Below are 15,790 nucleotides of genomic sequence, written 5' to 3'. Positions count from 1 at the left end.
TGACGCCAGCATAATAAATAATCCTCCTCCTTCCCGCCATTCACTCCCAACCTTCCAAGCTCAAAACCATTTTTTGTGTGGCAAAGATAACGAAACCCATCTCCGAACTTTGGTTTGTGCATGTGTGTAGGTGTGTGCTCTTCATGCATGTGTGTGCCTGCCTCTCCTCCCTCGGAGCGGCCAGCGCGCATTCCCCGCAGCCATGGGCCAATGCTGCACAAACGGAGCCGGGCAGGCTGCCGCTGCCGACGCGGCGGCCGAGGCAGAGCCGCCGGCGCCCCCAAAGACGCCGCGCGGGGACAACGCACCAACCAACGATGGCCTGGCTCCTGGTCCTGGCGCCGCCGAGGCCGAGCCCGCCTCTCCGGCAACCAAGGCGGATCCCAATGCCAAGCCGCCGGGCCCCGTCGGCGAGGTGCTCGGGAGGCCCATAGAGGACGTGCGCGCGACGTACACCATCGGCGAGGAGCTCGGGCGCGGCCAGTTCGGCGTGACCTACCTGTGCACCCACACGGAGACGGGGGAGAAGCTGGCGTGCAAGACGATCGCGAAGCGGAAGCTGTCCGGCGCGGAGGACGTGGAGGACGTCCGCCGCGAGGTGGAGATCATGCACCATCTCTCCGGCCAGCCCAACATCGTGGACCTCCGCGGCGCCTACGAGGACAAGCACAACGTGCACCTCGTCATGGAGCTGTGCGCCGGCGGGGAGCTCTTCGACCGGATCATCGCAAAGGGGCACTACACGGAGCGCGCCGCCGCCTCGCTGCTCCGCTCCGTGGTCGGGACCGTGCACACCTTCCACTCCATGGGGGTGATGCACCGGGACCTCAAGCCGGAGAACTTCCTGATGCTCAACAGGGACGAGTCGTCGCCCATCAAGGCCACCGACTTCGGCCTCTCCGTCTTCTTCAAGGAAGGCGAGGTGTTCAAGGACATCGTCGGCAGCGCCTACTACATCGCTCCGGAGGTGCTCAAGCGAAAGTACGGGCACGAGGCCGACGTCTGGAGCATAGGCGTCATGCTCTACATCTTCCTCTCCGGCGTCCCTCCCTTCTGGGCGGAGAATGAGAACGCCATCTTCACCGCCATTCTGCGCGGTGAGGTCGACTTCGCCAGCGACCCGTGGCCAAACATCTCCGCCGGAGCCAAGGATCTTGTCAGAAAGATGCTCCATATCAACCCCAAGGAGAGGCTTACAGCCATCCAAGTCCTCAGTAAGCCACTCCTGCATGCGTTTTCTTCTCCTGTCAAATGCTTGCTTCGTGCACACTTCTTTCTTCTACATGACGATCGATCACCCAAACTAACTTGAGCCTTTTCAGATCACCCATGGATCAAGGAAGACGGAGAAGCCCCCGACACGCCGCTCGACAACGTTGTTCTAGACAGGATGAAGCAATTCGTGGCCATGAACCAGTTCAAGAAAGCCGCGCTGAGAGTAGGCACACGGACTGACATGAACAACAGTTCTTCAGGTGATTAATCTTTGATAACTTTGCGCCGAACTTTCTGTAGGTCATTGCTGGGTGCCTGTCAGAGGAGGAGATCAAGGGTCTCAAGGAGATGTTCAAGAGCATCGACAAGGACAACAGCGGCACCATCACCCTGGAAGAGCTCAAGACTGGGCTGGCCAAGCAGGGCACCAAGCTTTCAGACCATGAAATTCAGCAACTGATGGAAGCAGTGAGTCTTAATTCAGATGACACAATCAGCTACGTGGTGTTGCATATATTTGACATGAACAGAAACTATTTTCTGCTTCGATTTTCAGGCCGATGCCGATGGCAATGGATTGATCGACTACGAGGAGTTTGTCACCGCGACAATGCACATGAACAGAATGGACAGGGAAGAGCATCTCTACACTGCATTCCAATACTTCGACAAGGACAACAGTGGGTAAGTTGAGCACCAACAAAAATTGATAATTAGTACAACCTCTGTTCCTAAATGTAAGACGTCTTGAAAGTTCAATTTAAACTGCCAAAACACCTTATGTTTAGAAACAGAGGTAGTATTTCCTGAAATACAAAGAAACAGAGGTAGGGGATTCAGGACTTTTGGAGACTCATATACCTCTTGCAGGTACATCACAAAAGAAGAGCTGGAGCAAGCCTTACAAGAGCAGAAGTTGTACGACCCCGAGGAATTCAAGGATGTCATTGCTGACGCCGATTCCGACAATGTAAGGAAGAAAAACTATTCATCTAGAAAAAATACATTCAAAAACAACAGATGGTAAATGCATCGAAAGGAACTGAAATTGTTTTCTTGACGTATGCAGGATGGGAGGATAGACTATTCAGAGTTCGTGGCGATGATGAGGAAAGGAACAGGCGGTGCGGAACCATCGAACCCGAAGAAGAGGCGAGACCTAGTCCTAGAGTGAAGCGTTGCTACGGTGTGTATGTCAACAGAGTGCAGAGCTGTAACTGTAATGCATGCTGCGTTCTTTTTGGGAACAAATCCACATGAATTTGAAAGGTTCACATAGAAAGCACTTCAATTCCTGTAGGATTTGGGGGGAAAGGAATTTGTTCCAAAATGAGTATGATTGACATCGTCCGCCATAGTCCGTTTTGGGTTGCCACGATCAAAAGTGAAGGTCCAAAGCGCCGATCAATTTCCAAAACACGTCCACTTTCCGTCCACGCAGACTCATTTCAGACCCAAATTTGGGGGCTGAAATGCGTCGCCGCGGACGCGGCGCGCGCACTGTCACGCCTGCGCCCGTCCACACGTGGTGCCCGGTTAACAACCAGCTGCATCTTTAATAACAACGACCGCCCACCGCGGGCCCACGCGCCAGCGACCCTAGGTGCCCTTTTTAAATCCGAAGGGGGCGGGGGCTCATCCTCTTCGAGAAGCCGTCCCATCTAGCCACCCGGTGCTCCCCCACCGACGACAAACCCTAACCATCATCATGGGTTTCTTCTCCGGCTCGAGCTCTCGCAAAGACATGGGCAAGGCCCCGGTCGTCCCTGTCCGCGCGCTCCCCTCACCTGCATCTTCACGTCCACCTCGGCAGCGGATGAGCGTACGAATGCACCAGACGAGTTGGCACTGGGAGTACCGCATCCCCCTCCCCTATCCCGATGTCATGCTGCCGCACTACTAGCATTTGGATCCGGAGAGGATCCCAGAGCCAGCGGTGTCCCGGTCGGCACGGGCGCATGCGGAGGAGGTGAGGCGCCGCTAGCAGCAGCTGACACCACAGCTGCGGCGCAACCCCATGTACGCTGCAGACTCTCCTGAATTGGAGGCCTAGTTTGCGTGGGAGCACGAGGAGCAGTGCCGGCATGGCATGCGCCACGTGGTGGCTGGACCGCTGCCGCCCCTCGTCGTGTGCGAAGAGGACTAGGAGGTGGAGGCCGCGTACCAGAATGCGCTGGCGACCGTCCTTCGTGCAAGCGAGAAGGAAGCGCGCCTCAAGGAGGAGGAGGAGGAGGAGGAGGCGGCTTACCAAGCGTAGATGATGGAGGCCTTGACGCTCTCCACTGTCGGCGACTCTGTCATGTGATGTCTATGTTGGGGAACGTTGTATGGGAAACAAAAAAATTCATATGCACACAAAAGACCTATCATGGTGAAGATCATCTACGAGAGGGGAGATAGGATCCACATACCCTTGTAGATCGCTAAGCGGGAAGCGTTAAGAAACGCGGTTGATGTAGTCGAACGTCTTCGCGATCCAATCACGATCCGTCCCACGAACTCCGTCCCGATCTAGTACCGAACGGACGGCACCTCCGCGTTAAGCACACGTACACCTCGATGACGATCTCCGCCTTCTTGATCCAGCAAGAGAGAGAGGAAGAGGTAGCTGAATTCTTCGGCAGCACGACGGCGTGGCGGTGATGCTGGTGGAGCTACTCTGGCAGGGCTTCGGCCTGCCGTACCGAACTAGCTATGGGGTGTCATGAAGTAGTGGAGGGAGAGAGGGTTGCACAAAGGCTTGGGGTGCAAAAAGCCTCTCAAACCTCCACTATATATAGGAGGAACAAGAGGGAGGGTGGCTTACCTCCTACTCCAAGTAGGAGGATTCGGACGAGCCCAAGAGGGAGGAGTCCTCCTCCAATTCGGTTTGCTGGAGGACTCCTTGTTAGAAATATGCCCTAGAGGCAATGATAAATAGTTATTATTATATTTCCTGTTTAAAGATAATCGTTTATTATCCATGCTATAATTGTATTGAATGAAAACATAGATACATGTGTGGATACATAGACAAAACAATGTCCCTAGCAAGCCTCTAGTTGGCTAGCCAGTTGATCAAGAATAGTCAAGGTTTTCTGGCTATGTGCAAGTGTTGTCACTTGATAACTGGATCACATCATTAGGAGAATCATGTGATGGACTAGACCCAAACTATGAACGTAGCATATTGATTGTGTCGTTTTATTGCTATTGTTTTCTGCGTGTCAAGTATTTATTCCTATGACCATGAGATCGTATAACTCACTGACATCGGAGGAATACCTTGTGTGCATCAAACGTCACAACGTAACTAGGTGACTATAAAGGTGCTCTATAGGTATCTCCGAAGGTGTCCGTTGAGTTAGTATGGATCAAGACTGGGATTTGTCACTCCATGTGACGGAGAGGTATCTCGGGGCCCACTCGGTAATACAACATCACACACAAGCCTTGCAAGCAATGTGTCTAAGTGTAAGTCACAGGATCTTGTATTACGGAATGAGTAAATAGACTTGCGGGTAACGAGATTAAAATAGGTATGCGGATACCGACGATTGAATCTCGGGCAAGTAACATACCGAAGGACAAAGGGAATGACATACGTGATTATATGAATCCTTGACACTAAGGTTCAACCGGTAAGATCTTCAGAGAATATGTAGGATCCAATATGGGCATCCAGGTCCCGCTATTGGATATTGATCGAGGAGTTCCTCGGGGCATGTCTACATAGTTCTTGAACCCGCAGGGTCTGCACACTTAAGGTTCGGCGATGTTTTAGTATATTTGAGTTATATGTGTGGTTACCGAATGTTGTTCGGAGTCTCGGATGAGATCACGCACATCACGAGGGTTTCCGGAATGGTCCGGAAATGAAGATTGATATATAGGATGGTTTCATTTGGTAACCGGAAAGTTTCGGGTAATTCCGGTAGTATACCAGGAGTGACGAATGGGTTCCGGGAGTTCACCGGGAGGGGTCCACCCACCCGGGAGTGAGCCCAAGGGCATAGGGTGGCGCCACAAATCCCTAGTGGGATGGTGGAGTCAGCCCAAGGGGCCCATGGTGCCACTTATAGAAATACCAAAAAGAAAAGAAAGAGAAAAGGAAAAACGGGAGGTGGGAAGGAAGGGGAGGACTCCTCCTTCCCCAAACCGAATTGGAGGAGGAGTCCTCCTCCTCCTTGGCCAGCGCACCCTTGAGGGCTTGGCCCTCAAGGCAAGTGATAACCCACAAGTATAGGGGATCGCAACAGTTTTCGAGGGTACAGTATTCAACCCAAATTTATTTATTCGACTCAAGGGGAAGCCAAAGAATATTCTCAAGTATTAGCAGTTGAGTTGTCAATTCAACCACACCTGAAAGATTTAGTATCTGCAGCAAAGTATCAGTAGCAAAGTAGGGTGATAGCAACAGTAGCAACAATAACCAGTAGCAACAGTAACAGCAGTAGCAGCAGCGACAGTAGTAGCGGCAAAGTAATGTAGCAAGGACCAGTAGGAAAAGACTCGGAGGCATTGGATTGGTGATGTATGATTATGACGGATGCTATCCATCATGCAACAGTTATAACACGGAGAGATATGTAACTAGCTCCAGTTCGTCAATCTAATGTAGGCATGTATTCCGTATGTAGTCATACGTGCTTAGGGAAAAGAACCTGCATGACATCTATTGTCCATCCCTCCCGTGGCAGCTGGGTCCTAATGGAAACTACGGGATATTAAGGTTCTACTTTTAATAAAGAACCGGACCAACGCATTAACACTTGGTGAATACATGAACTCCTCATACTATGGTCATCTCCGGGAGTGGTTCCGGCTATTGTCACTCTGGGGTTGCCGGGTCATAACACATAGTAGGTGACTACAACTTGCAAGATAGGATCAAGAACACACATATATTGGCGACAACATAATAGGTTCAGATCTGAAATCATGGCACTCGGGCCCTAGTGACAAGCATTAAGCATGGCAAAGTAGTAGCAACATCAATCTCAGAACATAGTGGATACTAGGGATCAATCCCCGTCAAAACTAAATCGATTACATGATAAATCTCATCCAACCAATCACCATCCAGCAAGCCTACAATGAGATTACTCACGAACGGTGAAGAGCATCATGCAATTGGCGATGAAGGAAGGTTGATGATGACGATGGCGACGATTTCCCCTCTCCAGAGCCCAGAACAGACTCCAGATCTGCCCTCCAGATGAAGAACAGGAGGTGGCGGCGCCTCCGTATCGTAAAACGCGATGAACTCTTCTCCTTGATTTTTTCCGGGCGAGACGGACTAAATAGAGCTGGATTTGGAGGAGTGGAGCTTTGTTGTCCCCACAAGCGTGCTAGGCGCGGCCTCGGGGCCGCGCCTGGTGGGATTGTGGGCTCACGGCTCCACTTCCTCCGCTGATTCTTGCGCCAGTATTTTTCATAAATTCCAGAAAAATTCTCCGTAAATTTTCAGGTCATTCCGAGAACTTTTATTTCTACGCAAAAACAACACCATGGCAATTCTGCTGAAAACAGCGTTAGTCCGGGTTAGTTCCATTCAAATCATGCAAATTAGAGTCCAAAACAAGGGCAAAAGAGTTCAGAAAAGTAGATACGACGGAGACGTATCAACTCCCCCAAGCTTAAAGCCTTGCTTGTCCTCAAGCAATGCAGTTGACAACTGAAAGAGACAAAAGAAAAACTTTTAAGAACTCTGTTTGATCTTGTTGTTGCAACTATGTCGAACTCATAACCATAATTTGAGCAAGATCACAAGCTAACCACATAAGCAAATGACATCTAGGTCTCACGGTAAACTCATATCAATGGCATAATCAACTAGCGAGCAAATAATAATAAATCTCAAATGTCAACACTTCAATCAAAACAATCATGAAGCAGTACGAACAGATGGTATCTCGCTAGCTCTTTCTGAGACCGCAAAACATAAATGCAGAGCACCTTCAAAGACCAAGGGCTGACTAAGCATTGTAATTCATGGCAAAGAAGATCCAGTCACAGTCATACTCAACACAGTTAAAAGCAAAGCATAAAAATGACAGAGGTGCTCTCTAATCGGTGCTTTTATAAGAAGAGGATGACTCAACAGGAACATAAATAGACAGGCCCTTCGCAGAGGGAAGCATTGATTTGCAGAGGTGCCACAACTCAAGCTTTGAAAACAGAGATAATAATTTTGGGTGGCATGCTTTCATTGTCAACGTAATGACTAAGAGTTCTCACCATCTTCCACGCTACACATGCTATAGGCGGTTCCCAAACAGAAAAGTAAAGTTTTGACTCCCCCACCACCAATCAATCACACTCCACGACTAGCAGAATACTCGGGTGCCGTCCATACCAACATCTATCCAGGGGGAGTTTTGTTTGCAATTATCTTTTCGATTTGAGCATGGAACTAGGAATTCCAATTACCGGCCCCTTTCTCGTGAATGATAGTGAATAAACACATATCGAGGATAACACGCCTAGCATGGAAGATACTGATAGCCCCCTGTCACCACATGAGCGGTTCGAGCATGCAAAACAGATTATTTCTTGAAGATTTAGAGAGTGGCACATGCAAATTTACTTGGAACGGCAGGTAGATACCGCATATAGGTAGGTATGGTGGACTCATATGGAACAACTTTGGGTTTATGGAAGTGGATGCACAAGAAGTATTCCCGCTTAGTACAAGTGAAGGCTAGCAAAAGACTGGGAAGCGACCAACTAGAGAGCGACAACAGTCATCAAAATGCATTGAGATTAACTAACATTGAGTGAAAGCATGAGTAGGACATAAATCACCATGAACATGAATATCATAGAGGCTATGTTGATTTTGTTTCAACTACATGCGTGAACATGCGCCAAGTCAAGCCACTAGAATCATTCAAAGGAGGATACCATCCTATCATACTACATCACAGTCATCTCAAAATCCATGTTGGCAACCAAGACAGACCATTATAAGCTCCTAGATAATTAAGCATGGCATCAACAATTATGATCTTTAAGTTGTCATTGCAAACATGTTTTTCTCACAACAAAGCTGAATCAGGCACGATGAGCTAGTCATATTTACAAAAACAAAATATATCGAGTTCATACCATCTTTTCCAGGCTCAGTCACTTCATCATATATCGTCATTATTGCCTTTCACTTGCACGACCGAACGATGTGAACAATAATAAGAGTGCTCGTGCATTGGACTAAGCTGGAATCTGCAAGCAAACACAAAGGAGAAGACAAAGTAATATGGCTCTTTGACAGCTAGACAGGTATGCATGCGAGAGCCACTAGACATTGTAACCATGGTCTTCTACCTTGACCCAGAGAAAAAGAAAACTATTTACACGGAAAAGCTCCCAACAAGCAAAAGAAGAAAAAGAAAATCTTTTTGGGTTTTCTCAAACTAGACAGACACACGAAAAGAAAACGAGAAAAAGAAAATAAACTAGCATGGATGAGACAGTGGCAAAGTGTGAACACCGACGAACAAAGTGAAAGCATAAGCAAGAATGTAAAGTCAGTGAGAAACACGTACTCCCCCAAGCTTAGGCTTTTGGCCTAAGTTGTTCTACTCCCAAGGAGGGAAATAACCAGCTCTGGGGTACTCCGGAGTGGACTGAGGATGCCACTGCTGTGTGAGCTCCTCTGGCTCCCACTGATAAACTGGCGTCTGGTACTTGACTGGTGGTTCGGGCACGGGCACCTGATGTTGGGCTAAGCCCCAATATGCGTAGATGTCCGAGGGCATAATAATGTACCTGCATGCATGAAGATTGAACAAAGAAGGAGCAGGCAAAGTAATAGTTTCACGAGTACCCTGACTAAATACCAGGTTATAAATCATCCTTCTATTTATATCTCTATCAAGAAAGTCATGGCGAACCATGCTATCATAATCTAGATATCTCTCGGGAAGAAGAATCTCTTCTTCCTCGTCTAGTCTAATAGATATCTCAAAGTGTCTGGCAAGACGGGTAGCGTAGATACCTCCATAGACAACGCCGTTAGAACGGTTCGTGTTCAACCGTTGAGCTACTATAGCGCCCAAGCTATAAGTTTTATCATTATAAAGGGCTTCGCGCAAGACCGCAAGATCCGGGGGAGCTAAGGGACCCAGCTTTCCCATGGCCAATCAAACATTTTCCCACGAATAGTGAGAATACCGAAGCACGGGAAAATGTATGCTAGTAGCTCTAGCGCAAGACACTCCTCTCTCCTCTCCTACAGCAATAGTGTCGATGAAAGCTTCCAAGTCCCATGGACGAGGTTCATGAATATCCCCAACGTAACGTAATTTGCAAACATTGCAAAAATCCTGGAGTGACATGCGTTGGGGGATATCATAAAGTTTGAACTCAACCATAGGAGGATTCTTCCTCGGATAGAAGTTAAAGCTTTGTACAAAGATATTAGTGAGGAGGAGGTATTGCGGACACTTATCTTCAACAAAGGCAATAAGGCCTGCGTTCTCCACCAAGTAGTAAAAGTCCTCATAAAGTCCAGCGGCGTATAAGAACACATCGTTTGGCCACTCGCACGCTCGAACTTCTGCAACTCGAGTGACCGGATACTTGGATTTCTTCTCACTTCCGTCATCCTTGGGGTCACGGCTTGAAGAGCCTCTTAAGAACCTCTTCGTCTTTTACCTTTTCTATCTCTGAAAATTTCTGAAATTTTTAGTGACTCTAAGGAAAAGTGAACAAGGCTCAACAAAACTCGTAGCAACTACTCCCTCAAGTGCCTAGAGGCCATCTTACGCATCAAAACTACTTGGGACCAGCTAAAATTAGCATGCAAAGCTCAAGAACATGGTCACCAAGGCAGCAAAAATACGCGAAGTATAAGGCACTAGAGCAAAAACTAATTGCACCAATGGAGGAGTCACTTACCAAGGAGTAATTTCCCCAAAACAGTTCGGAGAATGGTTCTTTGAACAAGGAGATCAAAAATCCCAGCAAGAAGAGCAAGAACACGGGTTTGAGCTGCGAAAAGATTTTTTCTGGAGGTAGGAGAAGCAGATGGGAGCTAGAATGAGTGGAGGGGGTGCACGTGGGCCCCACAAGCTAGGTAAGCGCGGCCAGGGGGGTGCCCGCGCCTCCAGGGCTTGTGGCCCAGTGGTGCAACCCCCAGACTAGCTCTTCGTCTCAGTATTTTTTAAAAATTCCAGAAAAAATCATACTTGATTTTCATGACGTTCGGAGAACTTTTATTTTCGGGGTACTTTTCCACGGGACGCTAAAACAGAAAATAGGGAAAACTAAACTAAACCTATCATTTTTATTCTAAGCAACCGAAAGTGAAACCTTGGAACAGAGGTTTGTGACTCCTCGATTCATCCATCTTATGGTCATCGAAAGAAATCCGTCAATGAGGTTGATCAAGTCTCCTTGACAAACCTTTTCGAATCGCAAAAGAGAACGGAGAATTTTTGAATAGTCACTAGGTTACCTCCATGGGTATGTGTATCTCCCCAACAAGCAAATCATACTTCATCTTAACAGGAGGAATAGGTGTAACGACTAAGATGCGGTCCTTTGCGATCTGGGGATCGAGGCCCCGAATTGGAAAGGAGTGCATCTAAGCGTCTCGCAAACAAGGTATCACAGCACATACATAATAATAACAGATAGACAATCAGGGGGTTCAATTGCCTTCTCATAAATATATCAGAGTACATCACGCATACAATCAAAGTAGTTCCGCTACGGACTACAAAACAAGGAAAATGACTATGCTACCCAGCCTGCTGGCCACGATCACGACCACGCCTCAATCTTCTGGATAGTTCACGTACAGGCGGTCGGTCTCCTCGTCGTACTGCCACGCCAGCTACGTGCCGTCGGGATCACCTGTCTCTGGGGTACCTGAACCTGTTGGTGTTGTGAAGGAATCTGTGAGCCACGGGGACTCAGCAATCTATGACCTCGGTGCCAGAACTAGTCAAGTTATTAGGTTGGATAGGGTAGAGTGTTTAAGGTTGCAGCATCCTAAGCTTGATATGGTGGCTAACTTACGTAGAACATTTATGAAGGTGGTCTATACTAGCGGTCGAGAATACTTGATCACTAAGTGATCCTAGACACCTACCTACGTCATTCATAACCCCACCGTGTTCCCGATCGAAGAGAGATCTTTGAGGGGACAGTCACGGTTACGCACTCACTTGGCAATTTTATTAGCTTATGTTTAAGTTATCTAATACCGGATGTCAACAAAATATTCCAAGTTGCCACATAACCGCGGGCACGGCTTTCCGAAAGATTAAACCATGCAGGGGTGCTCCAACTAGTCCATCACAAACGTACACAGGCCGCAAAGTAATCCTCTATCACGAATCTCGTGATCTCGTCGGATTCCTTAGAGGAAAACCACAACTCTGGGGAGAACCAAAGCTTCACCGGGATTCCTATATGCAAGATATATCGCTAAGGTAAGACAAGACTAGCAGGACCTCCCAACGTGTCGACGACCCTGATAAGAGCCACGTATCTCAGTCTCAAGACACGCCGGATGAGCGATGGTTACCACGCCAAAACACCGAGTTGCCCCGGGGAGCGTAATAGGCTGCTCTGGGTTGGACCAACACTCATGAGGAGCACTGGCCCGGGTTGTTGATTAAATTCCTCAGGGTAGCTATTCCCTATGCAGATTATTATTAAGTGATTAGCAAATTAACACCAATGTTGGGTCCTGTCGGACAAGTCTTAACACTACGCGATTTATCGAGGGGGTCCCCATAACAACCCCGAACGTGTTAGGAGCGATCAATATGGAATCAAACACCGGTAGCCGGTAACTATGGTGGCACTAACGGAACAAAGCACCTGGCAAAAGGCTAGGCCTTCCGTTATTTACCAAGTATATTGGTGCATTAATTAAATAACAACATTTAAGATAATGATATCAATCTCATGTTATCACATGAGTCAAAGCACCTGCATCTAGCAACGCTAACATTAGTAGCTGAGCAAAGCCTACTTAGCCATTCAAGTTTGCTAGGAAGGGGTAAGTGTTTGGTTTCATGGCTTATCAAGAGGCAAATATTTCAGTGGTTGGCAGCGAGCATATGACAAGGAAACATAATCTAGCATAACAAGTCTAGAGATGGAATCAAGGTCATATCATCTTGCCTGTGATATCCTCAGCTTGGAATGGTTCTTGTTCGTCCTGCACGTACTCTCCTAAATCCACGTACCCGTTCTCCGATCCCGGTGCTACCCAACATAAGAATAACATCCAATGAACAACAGCACCTCAAGATGCAACAAGCACATGATGCATGAGATGAATATGAGCATGCATCACTATTTCTATCACTAGCACAAGCATAAAGAGTGAATATATGTTCCTGGACAAAACTGCATCCTAAGCTACTTTTACATGCATGAGAATTACTTGATCATATGCGTCTCGAGAAAACAATGCAAAAGCATATAAAGAACATTACAATCGGAGCTACGGATCAACGGGAACCAACGAAACCAGATATGAAGCCCTACGTGTCAAAATCATCACCACACACTCAAATGGCTTAACTCTGGTATTTCCAGGTTGCCAAGACATAAAACAAACCATCATGGATGGGGTGGAGCAAGGAAGAACACCACATCATCAACTAAGCACTCACAAACATCAAAATGACAAAACTACACAATCTGTCGTAAACTACATCATAGCATTTTGTGAGCTACATGCAAAGCACCTACAGCCACCCAAACATGACAAATAATATATGTGGCTGTAGCTATCCAAGAATACTACAAGCACAAGCAAGAATCACACAAAAAGGAATTAAACACAGAAATATACAAGGCTGTAAACTTGCCCAAAAACATCAGTTTTCAGGGACTTAGTGAAAATTCCAGATTCTCACTTTCTGTATTTGCCCTGAAGCATTTTGACAGCAGCCAAAACAATATCTACAGGACTCCAAATGACATGAAATTTTACAGGGAGCTAGACAAACATATAAGGTCCAACTTTCCAGTTTCAAGCTAAGGCTAGATCACAACACATTGACCTGCACAACCTCAACAATAGGAGAAGAAAATATAAACAGATTCTCAGACTTAGTGAAAATCTCAGATTTTCACTAATCTGGAATTTCAGCCACATGCCTACTTTGAGTGGGCATAACTTGCACATATGGAAACCTAATCATGAGATGAAACCAACATGAGGTAGAGGGGGTCACCCGCTACTAGCACAACCAAGAAGCAAACCTTTGTGCTAAACAAATCACATGGAACCAAGCTCTAAACATAGAAGAAAATGAAATATGTCATTTCCAGAAAATGTTCCAATGGCAAAACTTAGTTCACCAATGGATTCCTTGGCATATTCTACCCCAAAAACATATAAAATACCTATGCACTTGCTTGGAGCAAGAGACCACAAACTAGTAAGGAAAAACAACATAGATTCCTATATAGTGAATAGTGCAACATCACATGTGCAAAAGCTCTAGAGCTACCTACACAAGCATGTGCACATGATCACAACATCAAGGGGGTTACATGAGGGGTAGACCTCATCTCTATGTGCTTTGCACATCACCACATCATATGTAGCACAAGCACAACAAATAAAATAACGCCTATACTAACAAGAGAGTATGCACACCTTCACATATGGGCATGTGATGGTGCACACTCTCACATGCACCACAAAGGAACATCCTTGGTGTCATGTCACCCACAAGGTGCAACCCACATAAGAATCTACACAAGCTTATCTTACAAACTCCATCTACACATTCTAATCATAGCTAGCAACCTAGTGCATCACATACACACCAAATACATGTGGTGAGGGGGAGGCATCCACACACCAATCACACTCCACTAAATCTATATGTTGCACCACACAAGACAACTAGTGCAGCCACATAAACAAGAATAAGCTAGCAAACTTACTAGCACAAAACAACCTACACAAGCTCTTCTAAATACATCTAGAACACACACATGCAACATCATGGATCATAAGATAGCTACTCACAAGCACCCACATATGAGTAACTTGGAGCACAAGATATAGCACCACAAGCTGCACTTGAAAGGAGAAAAAAAATAAGCATCGACATGTTGTTGTAACACTATAGCATCACACCTAGCAACACAAGAGAAAAACAGCAAAGAAACAACAACAAAAACAAAAGGTTGTGAGGGGAATCGAACCCTGCACCTCCTCTATTAAACAACAACACCACTACCACTCTGCTAAGGATCGGGCATTTGACAGAACAGGGATACACAACAAGACAACCCTACTCTGCTGCGCAAGGCACTATGCCGAAATATATGCAAAAAAGGGGGAGGCTTCCACTGGGATCGAACCCACCACCTCACAATTAGAAACGCGGAGACATACCACTGTGCTATGGAACAGGAGCTTGACCGAGGGCGCTGCACAATCAAGGTATACAAACACGAGGTCCTGCTCTGCCTACAAAGCCTGCCGGCGACGGGGAGGCCGCCAGGATACCTGTTGCTGGTGCTGCTGCGCACATCAGGAGATCTACCACCCTGCTAGTCCTGCGCCTGCTAGGAATACCTTCTGCCTGAGCCACGACACAACTACCATGAGAACCCATCTACCACATCGCAAGAACTGCGTCTACCCAGCTACTGCACCACGAACACCTCCCTGCTGCCGATCTACTACGACAAAGAAGGCACGCGAGCGCCACGGCGGATCTAGGCCGAGGGAAGGAGGAAGAAGGAAGGGGTGATGCTCCTCACCTTGGGGAAGGAAGGAGGGGAACCGATCGGAGGAGAGGTCGATGGAGAGGAAGAAGAATCGACGCCGAACGTGTCCCTAATGCAGAACCGAAGGAGCATCGAGTCTGCGGCAACAGCGTGCTCCTGGCCGACGGTGAGGAAGCCCCTCGACCTTACCGAGGACAATAATGGGGCGCGGGCACCAAGCCCATGCCCCTGGACATAGCCGCCGACGCTGGACGACGAAGACGGCGGGGTAGACGGAGGCGGGGCTGCTCTCTCTCTCTCTCCTAACTCCTACAGAGGCTTACCATGAGGGGGAAAGAGAGAAGGAGAAAGGGGAGAGGTGGCGGCAGCGGCTGAGGAAGAAGGGAACCCTAGGACGAGGGCACGAACGCCCACGCATATAAAAGGGGGACCTCGACGTTGGTGCCTTCACGGCGCTCGCGCACTCTCTCTGCTTCCTGACGGAAAGCACGCGCGGGGAGGGAACGAAGTCAGAAGAAATAAGAAAAGGGCGCGTTGGGCTGCCGCACGCACGAGAGGAGAGGTTGGGCCTCGGGAGGGAGAAGTGGCCCATCTGGCGCGCCTGATAGCGAAGGAGGAAAAACCTGCTGGTGTTTCTACATTTTTTGAAACAAACAAAGAAGGAAAGGCCCACAGGGCAAACTAAAGAAGATAAAATAAAAACAAAAATGCCCCTGGACCAAAAAATAAATAAGCTATTTGAATAAAATACTAAAGGAATTTTTGGGGCAATCCAAATAAATACAAAACAGTATTATAGTTCCGTTTTGTGTTTATTTTGCACCTTTAGAACACCTAACAAAACACCAAATCTTGCACAACATAATACCCACAA

General features: G+C 47.5%; 1 protein-coding gene across 1 annotated transcript; it reads left to right on the top strand.

The window, feature by feature from the left end:
* Window positions 1–65: 65 nt before the first annotated feature.
* On the top strand, window positions 66–2,521 carry LOC123399774 (calcium-dependent protein kinase 25-like). The gene is made up of 6 exons (XM_045094157.1): window positions 66–1,214; window positions 1,323–1,438; window positions 1,516–1,683; window positions 1,772–1,899; window positions 2,086–2,185; window positions 2,285–2,521. The coding sequence occupies exons 1-6, from the start codon at window positions 203–205 to the stop codon at window positions 2,387–2,389; spliced, it is 1,629 nt and encodes a 542-aa protein (XP_044950092.1). The 5' UTR covers window positions 66–202; the 3' UTR covers window positions 2,390–2,521.
* Window positions 2,522–15,790: the final 13,269 nt, after the last annotated feature.

Source organism: Hordeum vulgare, chromosome 5H, assembly GCF_904849725.1.
Source record: "Hordeum vulgare subsp. vulgare chromosome 5H, MorexV3_pseudomolecules_assembly, whole genome shotgun sequence".
Taxonomy (NCBI): Eukaryota; Viridiplantae; Streptophyta; class Magnoliopsida; order Poales; family Poaceae; genus Hordeum; species Hordeum vulgare.
The sequence above is the reverse complement of the archived record's forward strand: the minus strand, read 5'-3'. Positions and strand labels throughout refer to the sequence as shown.